At 34.9% G+C, this 26183-nt stretch overlaps 1 protein-coding gene across 2 annotated transcripts; it reads left to right on the top strand.

The window, feature by feature from the left end:
* The first annotated feature begins 2828 nt into the window (after positions 1-2828).
* Positions 2829-14650, top strand: LOC132063258 (auxin efflux carrier component 5-like). Of its 2 annotated transcripts, none has more exons than XM_059455724.1 (5): positions 2829-3557; positions 4387-4472; positions 5953-6110; positions 8646-8722; positions 14491-14650. In XM_059455724.1, the coding sequence occupies exons 1-5, from the start codon at positions 2869-2871 to the stop codon at positions 14561-14563; spliced, it is 1083 nt and encodes a 360-aa protein (XP_059311707.1). In that variant the 5' UTR covers positions 2829-2868; the 3' UTR covers positions 14564-14650. The 2 variants fall into 2 exon arrangements, with proteins under 2 accessions (XP_059311707.1, XP_059311706.1); XM_059455723.1 differs by lacking the exon at positions 14491-14650 and adding an exon at positions 10945-11201.
* Positions 14651-26183: the final 11533 nt, after the last annotated feature.

The raw sequence follows: 26183 nt of genomic DNA, 5'->3' as shown, positions 1-26183 counted from the left end.
AATATAAAATGTGTTGGCTCTTTCGTCCATTTTTATAAAAATTGTTCTTTTCGATAGTTTTATGGTGCATTTGAATCTAATTATATGCCGTCAATTGGACCAAAATTGCTTAGTTTTACCAACTAAAAGGTCATATGTGCTCTAAGTAATACAATAGGGATGAAACCAAAACGAGTCCGGCGCCAAAATGGCATTTTGGTATGTCCAAAATGAGTTTTTCGTTGGTTATCCAAAAATGTTAACCCCATTTAACGTTTCCGTCAAATTTTTAAATAAATTAACTTTGTCTGTGTTTTTTTTTCCTAAAATAAAATTATGAAAACACAAAAAATGCGAGATATTTTAATTAATTTAATTTACATATTTTTTAAAAAAAAATTAGTGTTGACCATTAGTAAAAGGGCATAAATGAGCCAAAAAGTTGAATTGAGGGGTATTTGTAGCAAAATAGATGAATGAAGGGTATTTTTCGACCTTTTCTAGTAGTTCAGGGGCATTTTTGCCATTTTCTGTTAAATTTTTAACAAAATATTTGAGAGTTGACTAAAAGCGCACCACTTATGCAAACATAATGCTCCATGTAAAATAACATATATAGTTTTAGGTCCAAGCCTAAAGGTAATATACTATTTTGATCCTTTTCTCGAGTCGTGAATTAGGATGTTCGATCAGTATTAAAACCTCTTTTTTCCCATCCAATTTGAATTTTTTCCTAAATTGGTGCACAATTTTCATTCATCTTTAGTAAAATCTAGTGATAAAAAATATATTTCAAGATGGTAATCCCGTGGTATTGATGTTTTAAATGTCAATTTCAAGGCTCAAAATTTAATTTATGAAAACAAGTTAGATGGCATTAGTGAACTTTATAAATAATAAAAAAATGTCCACATTGTCACTTTCACAAACTTGGCTTGGCGGTTTAGCCATTCTTTTTTATCCCAACCACCAGGGATCAAACCTATGCGGGTGCATGATTTAGTAAATATTAAGTATATTTTTTGTGTATAATAAATCTTATTTTAAAAAGATCGCAACATATTCGAAATAAAGTTACGCATTAAAAAATAACACACTTAAGGAACACTTAGTGTTTTTTTCCATAAAAAGATCGCAACATCTTATTTTAATTTTTTTTTTTTTTGCAACACTTAGTGTTTTTTTCCATACTTTGACCAACGATTAGTCGTGTATCAAGACTCCGAAACGTCAATATTTTATGTAGAACCTGATATTTTTTTCTGCGTACAATAATGTAGGCTCAATACATTAAGGATACATAGATGTTCGGATCGTCGTTTTAGGGGTTGAAAAGGTCCCCGAAGTAAGTTTTGTTTGAAAACTTTAGGTTTAAGTGTTTTATTTTTTAAGATTTTGATTTAAGCGTGTTATTTTTTAATCAAGACATAACTTTATTTTGAATATAAATCTAAATTAGATAAAAACGTATTTAAAAAATATAGGAGAAAAAAAAGTTGTAAATTGGTGAAACTTTAAACAGTCATAACTTTGCGCTCAGATGTCCGATTTATGCAATTTTTTTTTTTTGCATATTTTTCCGAGATGCCGCAAGGCGGTTTGGCCGGGCTGATTTTCTAGAAAACCTCTTTTTTCCCATCCAATTTCAATTTTCCCCCAAATTGGCGAGAAATTTTCAGTTTTCTTTACTTATGATATGATGATGCGCAATAGATTTCAACGTAAAATTTTCTAAGTAATGTAGTTGTGAATGTCAATTTCAGTTATGTGGTCTCAATTTTCAAAAATAAAGATGACTAATTTTCTCGACATATAAAGTTGATTAAAATAACCTTACAAAAGTATTTTACTGCATTATTGGACTTAACCGCGCCATTACAGTTTAGGTTTCGAGAAAAGGATCAAAATAGTGTATTACATTTAGGTTTAGACCTAAAACTATATACGTTCTCTTACATGGAGCGTTATGTTTGCATAAGTGGTGCGCTTTTAGTCAACTGCCAAATATTTTGTTAAAAATTTAACTGAAAATGGCAAAAATGCCCTGAGCTAGTAGAGAAGGTCTAAAAATACCCTGAACTAGTAGAGAAGGTCTAAAAATACCCTTCATTCATCTATTTTGCTACAAATACCTCTCAATTCAACTTTTTGGCTCATTTATGCCCTTTGACTAACTGTCAACACTAATTATTATTATTTTTTAAATGTAAATTATGGCATTTTATTACTGGCAAATTAGTTTTTTTTTAAAAAAAAATTGGAAAATGGTTTTTTTTTTTAGAATCAGGAAAAATGAATCTCATTTTTTAAACCCGTTTTTTAAAAAAATGGAAAACTAGATTTTTTTAATTAATTAAAATATCTGAAACAATAAATCAGGAAAATTGATTTTTTTGTGTCCTAAAAAATTTAGATTTTCATAATTTTATTTTAGGAAACTTGAAAAAAAAAACACATGAAAAAGTGGATTTAAAAAAAAAAAAAAAAAGGAAAAAAAATGAATTACATTTCACTAGTCAACTAGCGAAATACAAAAAAAAAAAAATTTAAAAAAATTGTATTTCGCCAGGTATGTAACGAAATACAATTTTTTTATTTTTTATTTTTTACATTTGACGGAAACGTTAAATGGAGTTAACATTTCGTTGAATAACCAACCAAAAACCCATTTTGGTATAAAAAAAAAAAAAGACATACCATTTTTGTCTTCAAGCTCCAAAAATGTGTCATTTTGGCGCCGGACTCAAACCAAAACTTACCTTCAAACTTAAGGGACCATTTGAGTTAAAACCTTCAAATTTTTTCTCTATATATACACCCATGAAAACCCCCACCTAATAATGCAGATACATACAAAATCACAAAAATTTCTTCACAAATTAATTAAACATGATAGGTTGGGAAGATATATACAAGGTGGTGGTGGCCATGATGCCACTCTATGTAGCACTCATTTTAGGCTATGGTTCAGTAAAATGGTGGCACATGTTCAAGCCAGAACAATGTGATACCATTAACAAATTCAATTGCTTCTTCATCCTCCCATTTTTCGGTTTCCAATTCATAGCTAACATCGATCCTTACAACCTCAACTACCTCTTTTTAACCGGAGACCTAATTGCTAAAGTCTTAGTGATCCTGATCCTCGCCTTATGGGCTAACTTTTACAAAAGGGGGAGCTTTTCTTGGTCCATAACAACTTTTTCTTTGTCCACATTGAATAACACACTTGTTGTTGGTGTCCCACTGATGAAGGCCATGTATGGGGATTTAGGGGTTGATCTTGTTGTTCAAGCTGCTGTGACTCAAGCTTTGTTATGGCTTACTTCTTTGTTGTTTGCACTTCAGTTTTGGAAAACCAAGATGAATAATAATGTTGATGATGTAATTGATAATTCTGTTGAATTGGGGAGTGTTAGTGACTTGGAAGGAAATACTACTGCCCAAATAAGGAATAATAATAATAATGCTGCGCTAGCGTTTTGGCCATTGATTAAAGCTGTTTCTATTAAACTTGCTAAGAATCCCAATTCTTATGCTTGTTTTCTTGGTCTCTTTTGGGCTCTTTTAGCTAGCAGGTATGTACATGCATATTTTATTTATTTAATTATTATCTCTTTACGTGTCAATTTAATTTCTTTATGCACTAAACATGTAGAATTGTTTTTTAAAAAATGGAAACAACTATGAGGCTCGAACCCAGAACCAGCTGCAGAGCTCTATGCATTAAAGGTGATTCAACACCTTCATCAGCAAATACGAAAAAATAAATATTTTGTACATATATAAATTTTTTAATAGCCTTGACATTAGAAAGTGTGACTTTTTAATATTTTCTTGAATCCCCTATTCAGACTATTTGAAACTAACTAGAGATTTTTAGTCAATTTAATATTTTTAGTAAATTTTAATTATTGTCCAAATCTAAGGTGTGAAATTTTAATATTTTCTTAAATCTCCTATTCAGACTATCTGTAACTAACTAGATATTTTTAGTAAATTTAATATTTGTAGTAAATTTTACTGTTGTCCAAATAAGATGTGACATTTTAATATTTTCTTGAATCCCCTATTCAGACTATTTGTAACAAACTAGATATATTTAGTAAATTAATATTTTTAGTAAATTTTACTATTGTCCAAATCTAAGGTGTGACATTTTAATATTTTCTTGAATCCCCTATTCAGACTATCTGTAATAAACTAGATAATTTTAGTAAATTTCATTTACATAGTACTTTTCCTAAAAGATGATATCCTTTACTTTTTCGTGTTTAGTTGTGCTAAAGTGTTTTTTTTTTCCAGTCCAAACCAGTTAAAGATAAACAATATTCGATAATTAATTGAATCAGGCAGTTACTCATATTACTTTTATGTTTTTTTCGTTTTTTTTTTTTTTGGTTTCAGGTGGAAATTTGAAATGCCAAGCATAATAGAGGGATCTATCTTGATAATGTCAAAGGCTGGTAGTGGTGTCGCAATGTTTAGTATGGGTAAGTGTTTTTAAACAGTTGGAACAGCAATAAAAGTTCTTCCTTTTAATGTAGCATTTAATAACTTTTGATCCTTTATTTAATGAAACAGCTAGCTTTAAATAACTTCTGATAGTTTTGTTTTACCAACAATCACTTTCGTTCTTTTACGAACTGTTTTTGACCGAAGACAACTATTCATTAAAAACATCGAAATTTATATTTTATTTACCAAACTTTTAAATGTCTTTATTTTGAAAAGATAACTATTATATAAAGTATTTTTCAAAAATTTACTTTTGGAAAGCAATAATTTGTGTTTGGCTAATCAATTTAGAATACACTTTTATCAATGTTAAAACAACATTAATTTATGCTTGCCAAGCTTTCAAAGGGTGCTTCCGAAAGAAGCTAAGTATTTACTATACAATAATATAAAAGTATTTACAGAAGCTTAGCAGAACTATTTAATTAACATTGAATGGCAGTTTAGGAGTTACATACGGTAATGATTTTCTCTCTCTATTAAGTGGGCGAGATTAGGGGCACGTCATTGACAGCATAATAATTGATTCTCTTCCTACATTTTTGCTAAAACAATTATTCTACAACGACAATTGTGTTCCTAGTTTCTTTCCATTTTAGTTATATGATTTTGCCGTATATTATGTTTATACCATAAGTATATATGGTATGCTTTAGATATAAAAAAGTTATACCATACATATACTACAAATATATATTTATATTTAGTAAACTTTTTTCACAAAAAAATACTTTCAACTTGACAAATTTATTCCATGAATATACAACTTTTACCTATATCACATAATTTATACCAGAACTATAAAAGTTAAAAAATTATATCAGGTATATCTAATATTATACCTTAATACCATTATAGTATATGTTGAATTATACTATGTATAAATACATACCTCTAAAAATGAATTATGCCATGTGTGTGTATGAATTATATATATATATATATATATATATATATATATATATATATATATATATATATATATATATATTATTGTCAGAGTGATTAAGAAAATTAAGGGAGTGTATTAGTTAAAGAGGAGAGATAAAAGATGATAAATATTAAGAGAATATAATTGAATCCTAGTTTTGTGGCATACATAATTTTTACATCTTCTAATTAACTGTACATTTTTTTCTAATATTTTTAAAATTTTAATAAAAACTGCTATTTTTGAGGAACTTTAAAAGTTATGCTAATTATGTGGCAACATTTAGAAGTGTGACAAGCCACGTAAAATTCTCTTTTTTCAACTTAAAAAAAAAATAGTTCCAGTTACTATACAAAAAAATACTTGTTCTTGTTTTCTAAAAACTGAGTGAAACACCTCAACTCTAAAATAAGTACTTCTTAAAAAAATATACACTTTTAACTTTAAGAAAAACATGGCTAATCAGGCTATTAATGCCATTCTTTTCACTAAACAAGAGTGTTTTTTGTTTATTTTACTTTTAGGATTATTCATGGCTTTGCAAGGGAAGATAATTGCATGTGGAGCTGCATTGACGATTTATGCTATGGTTTTGAGGTTTGTTGTTGGACCAGCAATAACGGCACTCGGCTGTGTTGTTTTGGGTTTGCATGGAACTGTTTTGCGCATTGCTATCCTCCAGGTAATTAAACCATAAACTAATGTCTATATATAATTTGTGTAAATATTTTTAATTTGTCAGTACATAGAATAAAAGGCTTAGAATTTCGTTCGCATATCATGTACCTCTATAATTGCATAATATTCTCTCTGTTCCATTTTGCTTGTCCAGCTTGCATTTTGGAATTTGCTTTAAAAAAATTAATTAAATAATTATTTTACAAGTAACCCTTATTAACTCTAATTTAGAAATTTAAGAAGATGGTTACTTAATGATTAGAATGTAATTGAAGAAAAAAATTAATTCTTTCTTAATTTACTAAAATGAATAAATTAAAGAAAAAATTATCTTCAGTATACGGGACAAGTAAAAGAAAAAAAACTGATGAAATATTCGTTAGTTCTTATATTAGTAAATTTGTTATTTCCTCCATTTCGTTTTACTTGACACTTATATTAACGATAAATTTTCCTTTTTACTTGTCCAATTTAGCAAATCAAGAGAGATTTATTATTATTATTATTCAATATTATCCTTATGACCATTAAGTAACTACATAAATATAAATAAAGAACTAATAGTCAAACTCAGATTTTCAAAGCAAAATTAATAAGATTAATTTAATAAAATAAATCTTAATAAATACTTTCTTAAAGGGACTGTCAAGTCAGCATAGGTCAAGTAAAAAGAAACAGAGGAAGCAACTTATATAAAGTGCTTTCATTACCAGAGTCAAAAGTGAACACACTAGCAAATATCAATACACTCTCCGATCCATTTTACTTGTCATGTTTTTTTTTATATACGTCCCTAATGAAATCATTAACTAAGAAAGAGTATTTCATTAGCAATAAGATCTTTTGGCCACAATGGCCCAAATGGAGTAAATTCATATGACTATTTAGGTCAAATTTATGCTTACTTAATGTCATTTCTATTTTTTCTTCTCAAATTTATCTTAATTTAAAATTGTACAATAGAGGTTATGGTGATTTTTACATAAGTGCATGTAGCCAAATTTAGATCAAATTGATGTGGCCATTTAGCACTCTCTGTATTTAGACCACAACTTCTTACTTATTCACCACCCACTTAGCTTGCTCGAGATGCATGCATGTTGCAGTATTGGCAGAAGCACTTCAGACGGCTATCAATTAAGTTGAGGACTAAAAAGGACTACAGTCACTTCTTTTGTTTTACTATTTAAGAACAAATTGCGTATTTTAAAATATAACCACATTAATACAAGGATTTAAATATAGCTCAAAAGAGGAACTATAATTTGAAAATTTGGTGTCTACTTTTGTCCCGACAGGATTATCAAGATATATAAGAAATGAAATTTAGTTATGAGTTTATAGCACATCTCGAGCAGTGTTTTCAGAGGCGTTTTTAAGGCGAGTTTCTGGGCTCGGCGTACCAAAAACGCTCCGGGACACAAATTAAAGACCTAGATCCATAGGGTTTATGCCCTAGAATTTGGGTCGTAAGCCCAGGGTGCAAAAGCCTAAGCTCCCGGCGTAAAAGCGTACGTCCCGGATGTTTTTGATTTTTTTTTGTTTTAAAATTATTTTTGCTATAGATCATATTTTTTTTATTAATTGTGTAATTATATTAATATTTTATACTACCATGTTGTAGCGATTTTTCCTAAAATATATAAATGAATAAAGTAACTCTCATAGAAAATAACATTGTATAAATAATTTTTTAGATGATTATGCCTAAAATTGATAGGATAATAATCCATTATTTTTTCATGTTTTTACCTTTTATCCTTCTCCTTCTTTGAAATATAAACAAAAATCAGTGCAAATAATAGCTGGGGATGGACACACACTATCATCACTTTTTGTGTGGTTACTCTCTCAAATAATAATTATAGTAATAATAATTATTTGTATATAATTGGTGATTTATTAGCAGAATTTTAATTAGTTTTTTTCTTTTACTTATTTTCTTAGTAATAAAATTATAAAATTGAAGATACATGAGACTAACGCCCCGAAGATCCATGGCATTTAAGCTCTGTGTCTCGAGGCCTACACTTCGCCCAGTGCTGCATAAAACGCCTCGTCTTGCGCCCCCGCCTCTTAAAACACGCACTGATGTCGAGAAACATTTGTGGTCATATATTTTTATTTAGACTTTTATATATGTTAAGATAACGGGATTACATAATTTACATTATATTTAAAAGAGTAAAAATAGATTCCATAACATTTTTATGGTTCTTAAAATCAAATGTAATAAATTTATTTGTTTAAATGAATTACACTACTGAAAAAATAGGATTTTCCGACCTCAAAAGACTACTTTTTGCGACCTCATGAGGTCGGTTTATTAAAAATAATTTATAATATTTACATTCAAATAAATTTCCGACCTCATGAGGTCGGTATTTTTTTTTTTACGGATTTTTGTAGAGGTCGGTTTATTTTAAAAATTAAAAAATAAATATGAGGCCTTTATTGACCTCACGAGGTCGGTTCTTGAGGTCGGCAAATCATGTTTTTTTAGTAGAGTTACTACCTCTTCTATTTTATTTTCTTGCAGGCAGCATTGCCTCAAGCAGTGACTTCTTTCGTTTATGCCCAAGAATATGGACTACATGCAGACGTACTCAGCACTGCGTAAGTCCTATTTAACTTATTAATACATTTAAATTAGTTATTTCAATTGATATATGAATGTCTTTAAAAAAAAAAAAAAAAAACTGTCCTTTTTGGAAAAGGAATAATTATTTGTCACCTTGAGTAAAAATGAACTTTAGAGCTCTCCTGCTTTCGCTCCACAATTATCTATTCTATATAAATCAATATGAAAAAGGTCGAGAGAATTAGTTTATTCTGAATCTTGTTATATCTATGTGTTCAAGTAGTGGCGGATTCAGAATTTTATCGTCATGGGTGTTCATTTCCTTTAACATAAAGTTGCTACCAATCACATATTATAAGTGCATCCGAACGCGACAATGAAAGTTAATAAGAAAACTACGATTAATATATCTTTACCAAAAGAAGACTTCTAGCGTGTTGTACTCATACCCAAAGTCTCTAGCTTTAGTGTATGCTCGGTACGAATAAATATATTTTCAGAAAAATAAATGAATATCTTACTTATCAAAATACTAATCTTATTACGTTGTTTATATTTTTCAATTTTCGTTCGGCGATCGACCAAGAAGCTGGAGAAGCCAAGAAGGGTTTCTTTGGTGTTTTCTTTCTAGAAACCTACTAATGTTTTTATGATTTAGTTAGTGAATGAAATATAAAATAGGAAAAGTTAAAAAAACAACAAAGAAAAGGTAAACCAAAAAGTGTGAAAAGGTATAAAAAGAAGAGTCAACGTTATTAAACATTCTCTTTCTCTTATATAAGTGAGGAGCTTCACGTATCTGTTTCATGGTCTGCTTATGTCACACGCATGTTCAAAGTAAATTGATCGTTTTGCCCTTCATATTTAAATTTATCTCATTGGTTCTCCTTGTGTAATTTGGTAAATATTTCAACTTTTGGGGCCTTTATATGCCCTCAAAAGATGATGTCAGCTATACGTTTATCTATTTTACTATGCCTTATCAAGCTGTGGGTCCCACCAAAGTTACGACCACTTAGACTGTTGAACTTGGCACTTTTTCCTTTAAGCTGCCAAGTGACAAACTTGAGCACAAAATCTATGGTCCCCATGCATATATTAAATTGCTTCTGTAGTCCTTTTGCTTCCTTAAATTCTAATTATAGCCCTTATTTGTGTAATGTCTTATAGTTGTAGGACAAAAGTTTTGCTGGGATATACATATTTAAAGTATTAATTTGTAAAAAGTATGTTACCCTATTCAATTAAGTAACTACTCCAACTTGAAGGAACGAAGGTAAAAATATTCTAATCCCTTTATTTATGTTGCATAGCAATACAGAGAAATATTTCTAACATTTTAAAGTTTTGCTGGGATTGCTGGGATATACATATTTAAAGTATTAATTTGTAAAAAGTATGGTACCCTATTCAATTAAGTAACTACTCCAACTTGAAGGAACGAAGGTAAAAACATTCTAATCCCTTTATTTATGTTGCATAGCAATACAAAGAAATATTTCTAATATTTTAATATTTAATATTCTGCTAAAAATACTTAGATTAGTTTTAAAATTTCACAGAAATTGATGCATTAATGTTTTAATTAAAATTATCATAGTAAATATAAATTAAGGATTGAATGATTATTTTGTACTACATCGATCTATCCCATTATACATGGCACGATTGCCATAAGGAGATTTTAACAACAATTTCATTATGAAGTTTAAATTTAATTTATTAATTTTCATCAAAAAAGTTATGGAATTTGAAATTTACAATAAAAATTAAATAGCTTGACCCAATGAGAGGTGATCGCACTTTAATACTTAATGTTGAATTTAATTATTTCCCACAACTAAACATAAGAAATAAAATTCTAAACAAATATATGGCTATCCGACAACATGCATTTTTGAGCGGGAATGATAAGTTTAACCGTTACAAAATGGTGCAAATATACCCCGCCATTATAAAATGGTGCAAATATACCCTTTTCGCTGACGGGATTTTTTATAAAAAACATTTAGGTTATTTTTTTTAAAATGCCACCTGACTTTAAAAAAAAATTCTACCAATTTTTTTAGTAGACATATTTTTCTAAAGCCACATAGTAATTTTTTTCTGATGGGTCGGGTCTGATTCGTTTTAAAAAATGGGTAGACTTATTGGGCCCGAGCTATCGTCACTAGTAAAAGAAGAAGTTTCAGTTTGCGTTTTTTCCATTAAAAAGAAAGATCATTTGCCTTTTTTTTTTATTTAAAAAACGTTGCAGCATGGTTTTGAACCCTCGCTGGAGGGTACCAGCGCGCTCAAACTTCAACTTTAGAGCCAAAGCACTCATCAGACTTTTTGGTCAGTGGGTGAGCACGATTGCAATATATCCAATTTCCAGTATTTTCTATATACGTATACAAAGTTTCCGTCGGGGTCAATGGGTGCTCAAGCACCTGAAATCTATATGTGGGTCCGTCCCTGTGTTCAAGATAGTATTTTAACAAAACCAGTTTTTGTTATAAGAATCTAAAGACAGAAAAATCTTAAGGACAGAAATTAGAAGAAGTAGAAATGTTTGAGCCCACAAGTTTCTTGTGTGTCATTAAGAAATCTAATCCCCTCACAATTGCCAAGGTTAATAGATTAATTTCTCCCAGGATAGAACAGAAAAACCGTTTTGAAATAGGGCAATGCAAATTACAGAACTTCGGCGAACTCAAAGATCGGCAGCAAATCACACTGGACACTTATTGTTTGGTTTGAAAAATTATGCAGAATGCAAAAAGGGGAGGGGGGGGGGGGGGTAAAAACGCAGTTTTGTTTTTCTGGATATTTCTCAGTGTGTAAAACTGAGGCGAAGCCTCCGAATTTATAGCCAGAAGTTTGTTTGTGAACAGGTGCGGACACACCTGTTCATCACGCGTTGTGTCTGTTCGGTAATAATATCAATTATTACCATTGGGAATTAAATCAATGTCTGTGAATTTAATTTAATTAAAATCCGCGCAAAAACCTATTAAGGAAAAATAAATAATAGAATTTAAGAAATAAATTTGGTCCAAAAAGATTATCAATCAGATCATTTGACCGAACCCGAAGCCGAGCCGAGCGACGATGACGGCACGAGGAAAGATCCTCTTCTTAACCCTTTATGTGCTAAAAGATGTGCTTCTAAATATAAGCACACACATATCACTTTCCACCACCAATGTGGGAGAATGCTCACTTGGAAAAATTACATTTCCAAAATTTAGTTTCCCTCCATTTCCCAATTCACACTTCACCTTTAATACTCACTACTTGGTGACTTTAGATCCCAACAATCCCCCACATGAATGGAGAATGACTATATTATGCATGAAAAAATGTGGGAGCATATAAAGTGAATGCTTCTCTAACAGCACAAATGTGACTAGTGGCGCCAGAATCGATCAACCACTTTTTAGGATTTCACTCGAGATTGCACTCGGACAACATAGCGCACAAGTCATCAACTTCCTTATTTGTTTCAGTCATATTAGCTTGACCCTTTTTCTTTTCCTTTTTCTGAGCACGACAATCTGCAGCTTTGTGTCCGATTTTTCCACAATTGTGGCAGTTTCCCTTGAATCTCTTCTTGTCGGGATAGTTCCTTGGTCCTGACGCCTTTTTCCTCTTTTTAGGATTTGTTGGAGCAGTTTCAACAATATGTGCTCCCCCTATTGCTATCTCCCACTAGCCTTCTTTTCTGCCGCCTTGTTATCTTCCTCAATTCTCAACCAAATGGTGAGATCTTCCAGCGTCATCTCCTTTCGTTTGTGTTTCAAGTAATTTTTGAAGTCCTTCCATAAAGGAGGCAACTTCTCTATTACTGCCCCAACTTGAAACGCGCCACTAATCACCAAACCTATAATAATTAGTATGTAAGTAATAGCACACTTAATACTTTTGGCAGAAGTATTAATTAAACTTATACCTTCAGCTAGGAGATCGTGGATGATAACCTGCAACTCTTGAACTTGAGTAACAACAGACTTTCCATCTACCATTTTGTAGTCCAGGAACTTAGCGGCTATAAACTTCTTCAATCCGGCATCCTCCGTTTTATATTTCTTTTCCAACGCATCCCATAGTTCTTTCGAAGTTCCCACATTACTATAGATGTTGTAAAGATCATCCTCCAGTCCACTAAGTATATAGTTCTTACACAAAAATATCCGAGTGCTTCCAAGCCTTGATCACAACGAAGCGTTCATTTTCAGGAGTTGATTCGGGTAGAACCGGAACTTCTTCCTTAATGAACCTTTGTAGACTTAAAGTCGTTAAGTAAAAGAACATCTTTTGTTGCCATCATTTGAAATCAATCCCGGTGAATTTTACAGGCTTCTCTGCCGGTGCAACACGACTGGAGGAGGCAATATTGCTTGTAGAACCAACCGCAGGGATTGGTGTGGCAGTAGAAGTAGGATTCAGAATTGGAGTTGGGTCTCCCATTTCTGTTGACAAACACAAACATAATTAAATAAAATCGGTGAAGGTTTTATATCTCCAAACAGAAAGCCAAACGTTAATAAATCAATGAAGTTTTTATATCTTCGAACTGAAAAACAAACGTTAATTACTCAATGAAGTTTTTATATTCTTCGAATCGAGTAAACAAGTGAGTAGAAATTATGAAAGCTTTAATCTCAAAAGCGGAGTAGAAAGTTATGAAAACTTTAATCTCCAACACACAGAGAATACAAAAGATCAAACAATATCAGATTTCTTAAGCTTGTTATATCTATGTGTTCAAGACAGTGTTTTAACAAAACCAGTTTTTGTCATAAGAATCTAAAGACAGAAAAATCTGAAGAACAGAAATTAGAAGAAGTAGAAATTTCCGAGCCCATAAGTTTCCTGTGTGTCCTTAAGAAATCTAATCCCCTCACAGTTGCCAAGGTTAATAGATTAATTTCTCCCAGAATAGAATAGAAAAACTATTTTGTAATAGCGGCAATGCAAATTACAGAGCTTCGGCGAACTCAAAGATCGGCAGCAAATCACACTGGACACTCACTATTTGGTTTGAAAAATTATGCAGAATGCAGAAGAGAGAAGGGAGTAAAAACGCAATTTTGTTTTTCTGGAAATTTCTTAGTGTGTAAAACTGAGGCGAAGCCTCGGAATTTATAGCCAGAAGTTTGTTTATGAACAGGTGAGGACATGCCTGTTCATCACGCATTGTGTTTGTTCGGTAATAATATCAGTTTTTACCGTTGGGAATTAAATCAATGTCTGCGAATTTAATTTAATTAAAATCCGCGCAAAAACTATTAAGGGAAAATAAATAATAGAATTTAAGAATTAAATTTGATCCAAAAAAATTATCAATTAGATCATTTGACAGAAGCCGAGCCGAGCGACGACGCCGGTGCGAGGGGAGGTCCTTTTCTTAACCCTTTATGAGCTAGAAGATGTGCTTCTAAATATAATCACACACATATCACTTTCGACCACCAATGTGGGAGAATGCTCATTTGGAAAAGTTACATTTCAAAAATTTCACTTTCCTTCAATTTTGTTTCCTTCCATTTCCCAATTCACACTTCACCTTTAAAGCTCACAACTTGGTGACTTTAAATCCCAACAAATCTTGTTATATTTAAATTGTTAATTGGAATATGCAAAAATGTACAAAGCTGCTTAGATCAAATTTGAAATAGTGCGCGCTATTGACATTACTAGATTTTGGTTGATCATTTGGGAAAAAAAAAAAATCAAAAGCATTATGCTACTCTCTCTTGAATTTGTAACAGTTATATATAACAAATTATTAATGATATTCCATTTTTCTTAACTTCAGGGTCATTGCTGGCACCATCATTTCCTTGCCGCTGTTGATAGCATATTATGCAGTTTTGGATACTATGCATTAAGATCGATCTCCTCGAGCAGGCTATCATTAATTATTTAATAGGAATGCTATTAGTTAGTGGGTAGAACTTTGCTTGTAATTGTTAATTTGTAACTAGGGCTGTTCACGGTTTTGGTTAAAATCAAAACCAAACCGAAAATTTAACCAAATCGAATAAAAAATCGACATTTGGTTTGGTTTGATTTGATTTGGTTTTAAATTTTAAAAACCGATAATATTTGGTTTGATTATGGTTCTATTAAAAAATTAACCGAATAAATAACCGAACCAAACCGATAAATTATATACATAAATTTTATAATTATTTATATGTATAATATTAGTTTTTCATAAATAATTATAAATATTTTATACCTTTTAATCATTAATTTGATTTTTGGTCTACTTATTTCACATGATTGTTTAAGGAGAAAAGAACAACTCTGTAGTCGAGACCCTAGCCTTGGGGATAGGGTCTAAAGTTTGGGATCATTACACAAAGTTTTTTTAATAAAATGGGAGAATTGAGGGCTAAATGCAAGTACTGTCCCAAAGTTTAGGATCATTACACAAAGTTTTTTTTATTTCATATATTTTGATTTTAATTTTAGGTAGTCTTTATGTTTAATTTATAATATGTATGTTTGTAACAACAACTAAAAGCTCTTACGCTCTACTTTATTTCTAGGTATGTGTATTAAGATGACAAAAATGGTGCAGCCACTACTAAGTTAGTTTTTAGCTTTATCTGTAATAGTTTAGCAACTTTGGATAACTTGAGTGCTACACTATCACTAATAGTGAAAGTTTCTATGATGTATGTTCCACCTTAAATTATAAATAAAAGTTATCGTTTGACCAAAAAAAAGACATGTCTTTTTCAACTTTTTAATGTTTTACTGATAAGTCTCATGGCTGCTAGTCATAAACCGAAAAATTGAACCAAACCGAATCAAACCGACAATAACCAAACCGGTGGTTATTATTTTATTTGGTTTGGTTATGGTTTTAGACATTTAAAAACCGACTAAATTGGTTTGGTTATGGTTTTAATCAATAACCGATCCAAACCGAACCATGAACACCCCTATTTGTAACAATTTTTCTTATCCAATTAGAATTTCAGAACTCCTTCAGAATCTAAAGCAAAAAGGAATGTAAAAGGCATGTGTTGGCAGTGGGGGTTGTGCCATGGAGTTGGTGGTGATCAGAGGGGATGAGAAATTTTAATACCGATTCCATCTAAATTTAGTACTTTTGATAGCACTCGAGCAGGGCCGGAGCTAGCCCTTCGGGCCTAGATTCGGCCGAACCAAGTAATTTTGTTCCGAATCATAGATATGTATTATATTTTTTGTCAAATATTTATAAATTATTAATTTAGAACTTAGTAACATTAAAGATTTAGAACTCCAAACCCACAAACTTCAAATATAACTTAGGTTCAAGTCTTGATGGTAGCATTCCATGATTATTTCTTTTTGGAGTTTAACGTCATCTTTATCGTCATAAGGCCATATCCTTTATTTATGGTTTAAACTTTTGACTTTTTTCTTTTGGTAGTCTTTCTAATAGGTTAATCTTAATTAAATTGGAAATTCTATAGGGATAACAGTATTTATGATCTCTAAACTCTGGACAAATTTTGATTTTGGTCATTGTAAAATATGACTCAGTACATTTTATTTTAATTAAAATGTGAGTTTTTGGTCCCTTATAAATGTAGGAAATATGCTATATTTGAACTATTTTTAGAAGTATATTATCCTTCTTACTGTTTAACAATACATATTTAACATAACACATGAATAATTAAATGGTGAAACGATTAAGAATTCTGAAAATTTGTGAATAATGACAAGCAAATGGATAAGAGGGGAAAAAAAAGACAAGCAAATTGATCAAATAGTGCACATATCAGGTTGTAGACAATAAAATTCGCGTCGAGAAAATAATAATTAAGACAGGAAAATATCGCAACAATCGTTGTATTTGATTTCAGAATATGAGTGTTACAATCTCTATGAATCCTCTGATTCGCCTTTTCTATAGTAAATTCAAGGGCTTTTGAGCTTGATCTTGAATTTAATGGATTTGATCTTGATACTTGAATTCAAGGGCTTTTGAGCTTGATCTTGAATCTGGGTCTTGATCTCTAGAACTTCTAGAGATATACTTGAATGCTTGAATGCTTTTAGCTTGTAGAGAAATTTGCAGTGTTTGATCGAGCTCTCTCTTGCTTCTTGTTAGAATTTCTATCCCTTTTTCTGAATTATGAGGCCCCTATTTATAGTTGTAGGATGGAGGAGTTGTGATAAGGACAGGTTTCTTTCAACCAATCAGAATTAAGCTGACATGCCGATATTTGATTGGCCGGAACATGTCATTTGTACACATGGCATATCTTCATTGGCCTTTGATTTGACTAGGCATGCTGCATTATTTTGACACGTGGCATGACCTTATAGGCTCCTTTATTTGACTTGGCGTGTCACGTCATTTGACATGTGGCACCAATTCGGGCCTCTTGAATAAGATGACATCTTGTGCTTGACAAAGTGGGCTCATTATTTATAGCCCAAATCAATGGACTAGCCCAGCAAAATTGGATCATTAATCAAATCCATATCTATTGGACTTAAATAATTAAGTCAATCATATTAACACATAATATTTTTTGGACTAATATATCCTGAATTTAATATAATCCAAATTTCTTGTGGATTTAAATTTAATAAAATATCATTGTCCACAAATGCCCCCTACTTCAAGACTTGTCGGAATATAAACTCATTGGATTTCCCGGAGACTAGTTTTGAAGTACCGGTGGAGTACCAAAATTGACCTCGGTCAATTTAAAACTTTGGATACCTTGTGTGAACAATCGTATTTGAGTTCAATTGTATATCATTTCCACGTTTTGTGCAATGGACTTTTGACATGCACTTGCTTTGTCATTACATCCACACAGGAGCACATGAATTTGCCACTTGTTTTCTTTTTCTTATTGTTGCCATGTCCAAGCAATAAATATTGCTTTTATCCCTATTTTTCAAAAGAGGAAGATATTGCACGGACTAATTGGAAATTCTTTTCCAAATCAAACAAGGATTTGCATAGTGCCTCCACCGCAATGTATATGTCCTTGGTCCGAAAGTTTCTCCAATAACTTAAGAGTCCTATTAGGATTCAAGTTTCATGTTTTATTCGGATTTGGACAGCCCACACACCGCTTTTTTTCACCCTATAAATAGGGGTCAAGTCCATAATATTCTCACATTATTTTCTTGGAGGAGCAAACGTCTCCAACGTTCTTGGTGAGTATTCTTCAAGCATTTTTTTTTTGTGTTATCTTTTTTTTTTTTTTTTTTTTTTTTTTTTTTTTCTGTAGGTCCAACACAAAAAGTTCACGAGAGATCAGCTTGAGGTGCGAGAGAATAATATTACCTCCGACATCTTAAGACTAACATACAGTATCTTTTTATCGAAATATGCATGAAGCAATCGGCTTAGGGTGCGAGACAAATAAAGAATAATGTATGCAAGCAATACCTCCGACCCAACCCGTCGAGACCGACAAATAAAGATCCTATGCATATACAAAGTTCAAACATCGGACTATAGCGACATAATCGGATCTTATACTTACAGAATAGCGACACGTCGCCCCATGGCTGTCATAAATACATGCACACATATATATACACAAACACTCCGCGGTCACAACATCCAGCGGAGGATATCATACATACACACTCCGCGGCCACAACATCCAGCGGAGGATATCAGACAGGAGCCAGTAAGGCTATTATCATATCGGGGCGTCCCGGCGCGGATCATGCGGACACAAGGAAACGAAACTACCCATAACCCACTCATGTATGTCTACAGACCTCTAAGAGTCATAACAGAATCATATGACGGGACAGGGCCCCGCCGTACCCGTGAACAAACATGTATACATATAACAGAGATGTCGGTACCAAAAGTGTAGGCTCCGGATCAAGGAGCACTTCAAGCGGCGAACGTATATCCTAGGCCGACGGATCTCGCGAAGCGTGTACACAGCCCCGCGCGGCATGAAACGCAGCCCCCGAAGGAAGGGGGTCAGTACGGAAAATGTACTGAGTATACAAGGCATGAAATAAAGTATAGTAAACAGAGTCACAATCAAAATCAGAAATGCGGAAAGTAAATGCAATATTCAAAATATTAAAATGCTTTCAAAATATTAAAATGCTTACTCATAAAACATAAGTCATGCATAAGGCTCTTAGAACTGTGGTCGCCCGCCCGTCGTCGGCGCCACAACACATCATACTCCAGAGGATTTTATATCTCGGTATCCCCGTCTCACAGCACATCATACATATACCACGGTACCCGGCCAATAGGGGCGCGACGTACCGGACACATCATAACACCATTATCCACGGTTCCCGGCCAAAGGGGCTCGGCGAACCGGACACATCATACTCCGGAAATATGTCATAATGCGCACGATGATAACCGGCCCCGGGACTCGGCGAAGGAAGTCATAACAACGTGCACGAGCAGAGTCGTGAGAAACTATATGCAATTTAAAATAAACTTTTGTACAGACTTAACAAATTCATCAAACAAATTATCGTTTACAAGTCAATAGTCATAGTCATATCAAATCTCTTTCGGATATTATTCGGAAACATATCAACTAAACTTTATTAACCATAGTTACGTACCAAAGTCATATGCAATGCAAATATTTACAAAAAAAACTTAATAAATTAATCGAAGTAATTCATTTCTTACAATTTAATCCAATAGTCTGACCGCGTTTCTTCCGAATGCCACTCGGGCACCTATCGAACCGAACCTTAAGGATCATAATTTCATATCGGAATCGTATACACCATACTTTTCATTTCAGACTCATTAAGTAAATAGGTAATCCTATTCGGAGATTTAAGTAATAAATATGCTAAGTTCTTTACAAAAATGTTAGACTTATACAAAAGAAAATCTCGAGGGCCCACGGACGAGCGTCAATCCCGCCCGAGCCCACTTATGAAAGTTGGGGGATATTATGCCTTATGGAATCACCTATGAAGGTTTCGGGGCGATCCGAGCTCGTTTACGAAAGTTACGGGAGTTCGTAGTTACGAAACCTCTTTAAGGACACAATTCTTTTTAGAACATTCAAAACTCATTCATACCAAAACACAAGAACTTTGGATTGATTACATTAGGAGAGTTAACTTTAAGAAGCAAAGAAGAAGCACATATAAGCTCGGATCTTAAGAGTGGAGTTCCCCGAGGTTCGTAGGATATTCACCCTACGTCTAAGACATGCCAAAGAAAGAAGGAGAAAGCCTTACATACCTCGCTTGCTTCTCAAGCTAATCCAAACTCGAGCCTCGGCTCTCCAAAGTCTATACAACATCAATGAATATTGATCATTAACTATAAGTTTAGGAGATTCAATTCCAAACTATTTCTTAATTCTACCGAAAATTGGGCAAAGACACCTCCCACTCAAATACAACAACCCCGAGAATTCAACTCGGCTAATTCTTCAACAACAATACCAACAACCATTTTAGCAACATTCAAACATACTTTAAACAATTCACACAACATTCCAAATGGCCAAACCAACTTGGCCGAGACTATCCAATTCCCATAGGGACGATATCAACACGTTTCTTTCTTCCAAATTTATAAACTATATCGACAACAATCCACACATTAACAACATTATTCCCACAAATCCAAGGAACCATAATAAGATCACATTAACTTCAAATCAGCCCACACAGTTTTGAACTTCAACTTGGATCACTAACCTTCATTCCACGTTATAGAATTCATGAAAACGACAACCAAAATGCAAGATAACATTAGATCATTTCTTGCATACCACACAGCCCCTATTCGGCCACTCCACAACACACCACATTTCATGAGTTTCATTTATTTTCTACACATTACAACAACACATAAACATGTTAAATTCAATTACTCTCCACTCCCACACAACACACACATATACACGGCCAAACACACCCACACGGCCACAACTTCCACTTCCCTATTTCCATGATTTTCATTCATTTCCACACTTAATAGCATACATAAACCATGCATAGCATATAAAAGAAGAGATTGAGGCATACCTTCTTCACTTGGTTCTTCCAACTTATCTAAACTTGTTTTTGAACTAATCCTTGTTCTAATTACTCCAACGACTCCACCACGTTGTTTTGCACCTTCTAAGGAGTAGGTTTGCTAGAGAAAATTATTTCTTTTGACCAATTTTTCTTGAGTTGGCTCGGCTAGGAGGGGGGGCCGAATGGCTCCTCTTGAGTTTTCTCTAAGTTTCTTGAAATTTCTTGAGTTTGGAAGATGATGAATATGATCCTTTGTCATCTTAATTCACTCATATAATAGGCATCCATGTGGCCATGGCCCACACCTTATGTGGCCGGCCACATGGCTTTATTTCTCATGAAATTTTCTTCTTTTTTTTTCCATAATATAATACACCTTCCAATAATAAAATACTTTCCAAAAATGGAAGTTGACCCCAATTGTTTCCTTAATATCCCATGCCCATAAAATCATAACAATTCATGCTTTGACATAAATCATAGTTAAAATCTCTACTTCGTATCCCGGAGGCCTCTTGTCCTTAACTTTCCACAACTAGTCCGAAATGTCCCGACGTACAAAAATGCGGGATATAACATCCTTCCCCCCTTTAGAACATTCGTCCTCGAATGTTCAACCAACCTTGCGAGGCCTTATGAGGATTTTGGGGGGGGGGGGGGGGTTGCCTTTGTTACCATAGTGTGCAGCCTCCACTATCACTTACTCCTTTTTCCACATTTCCTCTTCGGCTTTCAAGCCCTCACTTCCCTGTTGTTACTTCGCCATACTGCCTTAATACACGCCACATCTCCGGTACGCAACCTTCCCGCCTTACGAGCAATACAATAAAGTCCAATATCTTTCGGGTTAGACCTTTCCTTTTATCGAATTTCATCACGTCTTTCATAAGTACTATCTCCAGGCATTTCTACTCATGACATTCACCCCCTGGTAGTCTGCTAGTTTCAATCGTCTTGCTTGTCTCACCTTATAATTCCCTTTCACTCAACTCGTAGCATTCCAGGCACATCGCCTCGTGTCACTTCTTTATCTTTAATTCAAACCCTTCTGTTATCTCTTTGCCCAGATCTTACTTTCGACTTTCCGATTACATACAATGTTGTCATCTCTTCGTGAATGTACGGAGGTGCCCAAATTAGCCCAAGTCGTACCTTAACGTCACTTCACTTTGTCATATTCATTCTTTTCTGTGAACCTTCACCTTCTAAGGTCGTATCATTTAAGATTCTTCACAATTTATTCCCGGTACTATCTCAATTACCTTCCTAACTTCAACCTCCTTTGCCAGCTTTCGGATCTTATTGATTCGCTTTGGTTGGAAGCTTAACCGTAGCCCCCGGCACCCTATCCGGGATGTCGTAGGGTCGATTATCTCCATTTTACATTTGCTTCCTTCGCACTCGCTTCCCCCCTTTAGGGGTGTACTTATACTAATTCCCGATTATACTTTACCCTATGCCTATATTTCCAGTTCCAATCCGGCGGTATTTTGATTCCGATATTCTGGTCCTCTGACCTTCCACCTACTTGCTTTCTTTCCTTTCCAAATATCATTGCATTCGAACCTTCCAAACTTAACCCGTGGTAAAACAACATCAACTTGTCTTATAACATTGGTGCCATTTATACTATTTCCCCCCTTAAGCTTTGCTACCTTATCCGCTTAAGGCCTTTTTCATACCACCCTGAGGGTTACCGGAATACACATATCCGCTGATATAACCATATATGGAACACACACACCTACGCAGACATGTAGTCGCTATCGTCTCGCTTACAAAAATTTTCCAAACACTGTTCGAATTCACCCCAATTCCAAAATCGTGATACATCTTCTTTTTCCTTATCGGTCTAATCTGCCTCGTTCTACGTGACCTCTTAAAATTTTCGTCTACTCAGTGTATTCCAAGTCCCTTTAGACTACTCTAGCTTCCCATTTGCTTCTTTTGGCTGAAGTTGTAAAATTTTCAGAAACTTCCCAGGGGGGTCACCCATCCTGAAATTTCCCTTACCCTAGCACGCTTAACTTTGAATCTTCGTCGAAACACGATGCTTTAATGCTGGTATAGTCGCGTTCTCTTCACCGCATGACCTTCGTCACGTAATTTGGAGTAAAGTAAAGTCCTGACAGATTTCCGGACGCCCTCGTGACACAATTACGATTTTACCCTTCTTGATTCTCCGTATTCACTTTTCACCTACGGACACAACTACCTTCCGTTCTCGACTTCCAGATCCACTATAATGATGAACACACCTTAATTATCCCGATTTACGAATATTTGACTATCGACCCTTACATTCCGGCTTACCGCCCTTATGTAACAATTATGTAACGAATACACATACATAGAACAAATTCCAATAAATACTCGTATACCGTGGACGAGCCGTCTCCCTCGATCTAGTAGGCTATAGAGCGAAGGTACTCCTCCTCGTCATCCACCTCGTCCGAATCCGAGGGATATAGGTGGTCGGCGACTCCGGTTCACCGATGACCGGGATAAAGGGCTAGAATATGGCGTAACGCTCACCGAGGAAGCTCGGCGGAACATAGTGCTCCACCATAGGAGCGGCGGCACGATGTCGGGGAGCTCCTCTCCCGTGCCCCCGCCCCATACTCGGACGGATCCGTATCGTAGCTGCTCTCGGGGATCCTCCTCACTGGGGGTCGCAGACTCCGAGGGATCGTCGAAGGATCCTCCGAAGGATCAGTCTCAATCGAATAGCTAGGGCTCCTCCTGCTAGGCCCTACCTCCTCCCTGGGGGTCAAACACTCTGGGGGAATCGTAGCAGGATCCTCTGAGGGGTCCGTCTCGATAGAGTAACTGGGGCTCCTCCTGCTGGGCCCTGGAGCCTGAGGTCCTGAGGATACTCTAGGGGCCTTATTAGCACCCCCATCATCAGAAGCTGGCCTCTTCATCTCCTGTCAATCTGTACCTACCTGCAGAAGAAAGCGTCAGAAGTGGTCTTCCCTAGACTCTGGCTCTATCGCACGATCTAAGACAGAAGAAAGGTCATTGATTCCTAAATGCCCCGCCCCCTGTTTATAAGTGTGGCCGGCTTCACACCATAAACAAGGCTCTGCCGGACACGGTTTGTAGACATTCCGAGGACTAACCGCTCTGATACCACTTTTGTCATGACCCAACCCCGTGGACCGTGACTGGTGCCCGAGCTGGGCACCCAGACGTACCTGCTAACCACAATCAACGTACAGACAGATATACATATACAAAGTTCAAACATCAGACTATAACTGACATAATCAGATCTTATACTTACAGAATAGCGACACGTCGCCCCATGGCTGTCATAAATACATGCACACATATATATACACAAACACTCCGCGGTCACAACATCCAGCGGAGGATATCATACATGCACACTCCGCGGTCACAACATCCTGCGGAGGATATCAGACAGGAGCCAGTAAGGCTATTATCATATAGGGGCGGCCGAAGCGCAGATCATACAGACACAAGGAAACAGAAACTACCCATAACCCACTCATGTATGTCTACAGACCTCTAAGAGTCATAACAGAATCATATGACGGGACAGGGCCCCGCCGTACCCGTGAACAAACATGTATACATATAACAGAGATGTCGGTACCAAAAGTGTAGGCTCCGGATCAAAGGAGCACTTCAACGGCGAGAACGTATATCCTAGGCCGACGGTCTGCGAAGCGTGTGCACGTACCGCGCGGCATGAACGCGACCCCGAAGGAAGGGGGTCAGTACGGAAAATGTACTGAGTATACAAGGCATGAAATAAAGTATAGTAAACAGAGTCACAATCAAAACCAGAAATGCGGAAAGTGAGGGCAATATTCAAAATATTAAAATGCTCTCAAAATATTACAATGCTTACTCATAAAACACAAATCATGCATAAGGCTCTTAGAACTGTGGTCGCCCGCCCGTCGTTGGCGCCACAACACATCATACTCCAGAAGGATTTTATATCTCCGTATCCCCGTCACACAGCACATCATACATATACCACGGTACCCGGCCAATAGGGGCGCGGCGTACCGGACACATCATAACACCATTATCCACGGTTCCCGGCCAAAGGGGCTCGGCGAACCGGACACATCATACTCCGAAAATATGTCATAATGCGCACGATGATAACCGGCCCCGGGACTCGGCGAAGGAAGTCATAACAACGTGCACGAGCAGAGTCGTGAGAAACTATATGCAATTTAAAATAAACTTTGTACGGACTTAACAAATTCATCAAACAAATTATCGTTTACAAGTCAATAGTCATAGTCATATCAAATCTCTTTCGGATATTATTCGGAAACATATCAACTAAACTTTATTAACCATAGTTACGTACCAAAGTCATATGCAATGCAAATATTTACAAAGACTTAATAAATTAATCGAAGTAATTCATTTCTTACAATTTAATCCAATAGTCTGACCGCGTTTCTTCCGAATGCCACTCGGGCACCTATCGAACCGAACCTTAAGGATCATAATTTCATATCGGAATCGTATACACCATGCTTTTCATTTCAGACCCATTAAGTAAATAGGTAATCTTATTCGGAGATTTAAGTAATAAATATGCTAAGTTCTTTACAAAAATGTTAGACTTATACGAAAGAAAATCTCGAGGGCCCACGGACGAGCGTCAATCCCGCCCGAGCCCACCTATGAAAGTTGGGGGATATTATGCCTTATGGAATCACCTATGAAGGTTTCGGGGCGATCCGAGCTCGTTTACGAAAGTTACGGGAGTTCGTAGTTACGAAACCTCTTTAAGGACACAATTCTTTTTAGAACATTCAAAACTCATTCATACCAAAACATAAGAACTTTGGATTGACTACATTAGGAGAGTTAACTTTAAGAAGCAAAGAAGAAGCACATATAAGCTCGGATCCTAAGAGTGGATTTCCCCGAGGTTCGTAGGATATTCACCTTACGTTTAGGACATGCCAAAGAAAGAAGGAGAAAGCCTTACATACCTTGGCCGCTTCTCAAGCTAATCCAAACTCAGGCCTCGGCTCTCCAAAGTCTACACAACATCAATGAATATTGATCATTAACTATATGCATTTAGGAGATTCAATTCCAAACTATTTCTCAATTCTACCGAAAATTGAGCAGCACCTCCCCTGTAAATACAACAACCCCGAGAACTCAACTCGGCTAATTCTTCAACAACAATACCAACAACCATTTTAGCAACATTCAAACATACTTTAAACAATTCACACAACATTCCAAATGGCCAAACCAACTTGGCCGAAACTATCCAATTCCCATAGGGACGATATCCACACGTTTCTTTCTTCCAAATTTATAAACTATATCGACAACAATCCACACATTAACAACATTATTCCCACAAATCCAAGGAACCATAATAAGATCACCTTAACTTCAAATCAGCCCACACAGTTTTGAACTTCAACTTGGATCACTAACCTTCATTCCACGTTATAGAATTCATAAAAACGACAA

Source organism: Lycium ferocissimum, chromosome 7 (assembly GCF_029784015.1).
Source record: "Lycium ferocissimum isolate CSIRO_LF1 chromosome 7, AGI_CSIRO_Lferr_CH_V1, whole genome shotgun sequence".
NCBI classification, from domain to species: Eukaryota; Viridiplantae; Streptophyta; class Magnoliopsida; order Solanales; family Solanaceae; genus Lycium; species Lycium ferocissimum.
This window is presented reverse-complemented; position numbering and strand designations above follow the sequence as displayed.

Excerpts from the sequence above, each read along its gene's own strand:
- LOC132063258 (XM_059455723.1), top strand. The coding sequence starts at position 2,869 with ATGATAGGTTGGGAAGATATATACAAGGTGGTGGTGGCCATGATGCCA. Across the intron at positions 4,473-5,952 it reads TGTCGCAATGTTTAGTATGG|GATTATTCATGGCTTTGCAA; the intron begins GTAAGTGTTTTT and ends TTTTACTTTTAG. Across the intron at positions 8,723-10,944 it reads GCAGACGTACTCAGCACTGC|CATGGTTTTGAACCCTCGCT; the intron begins GTAAGTCCTATT and ends AAAACGTTGCAG.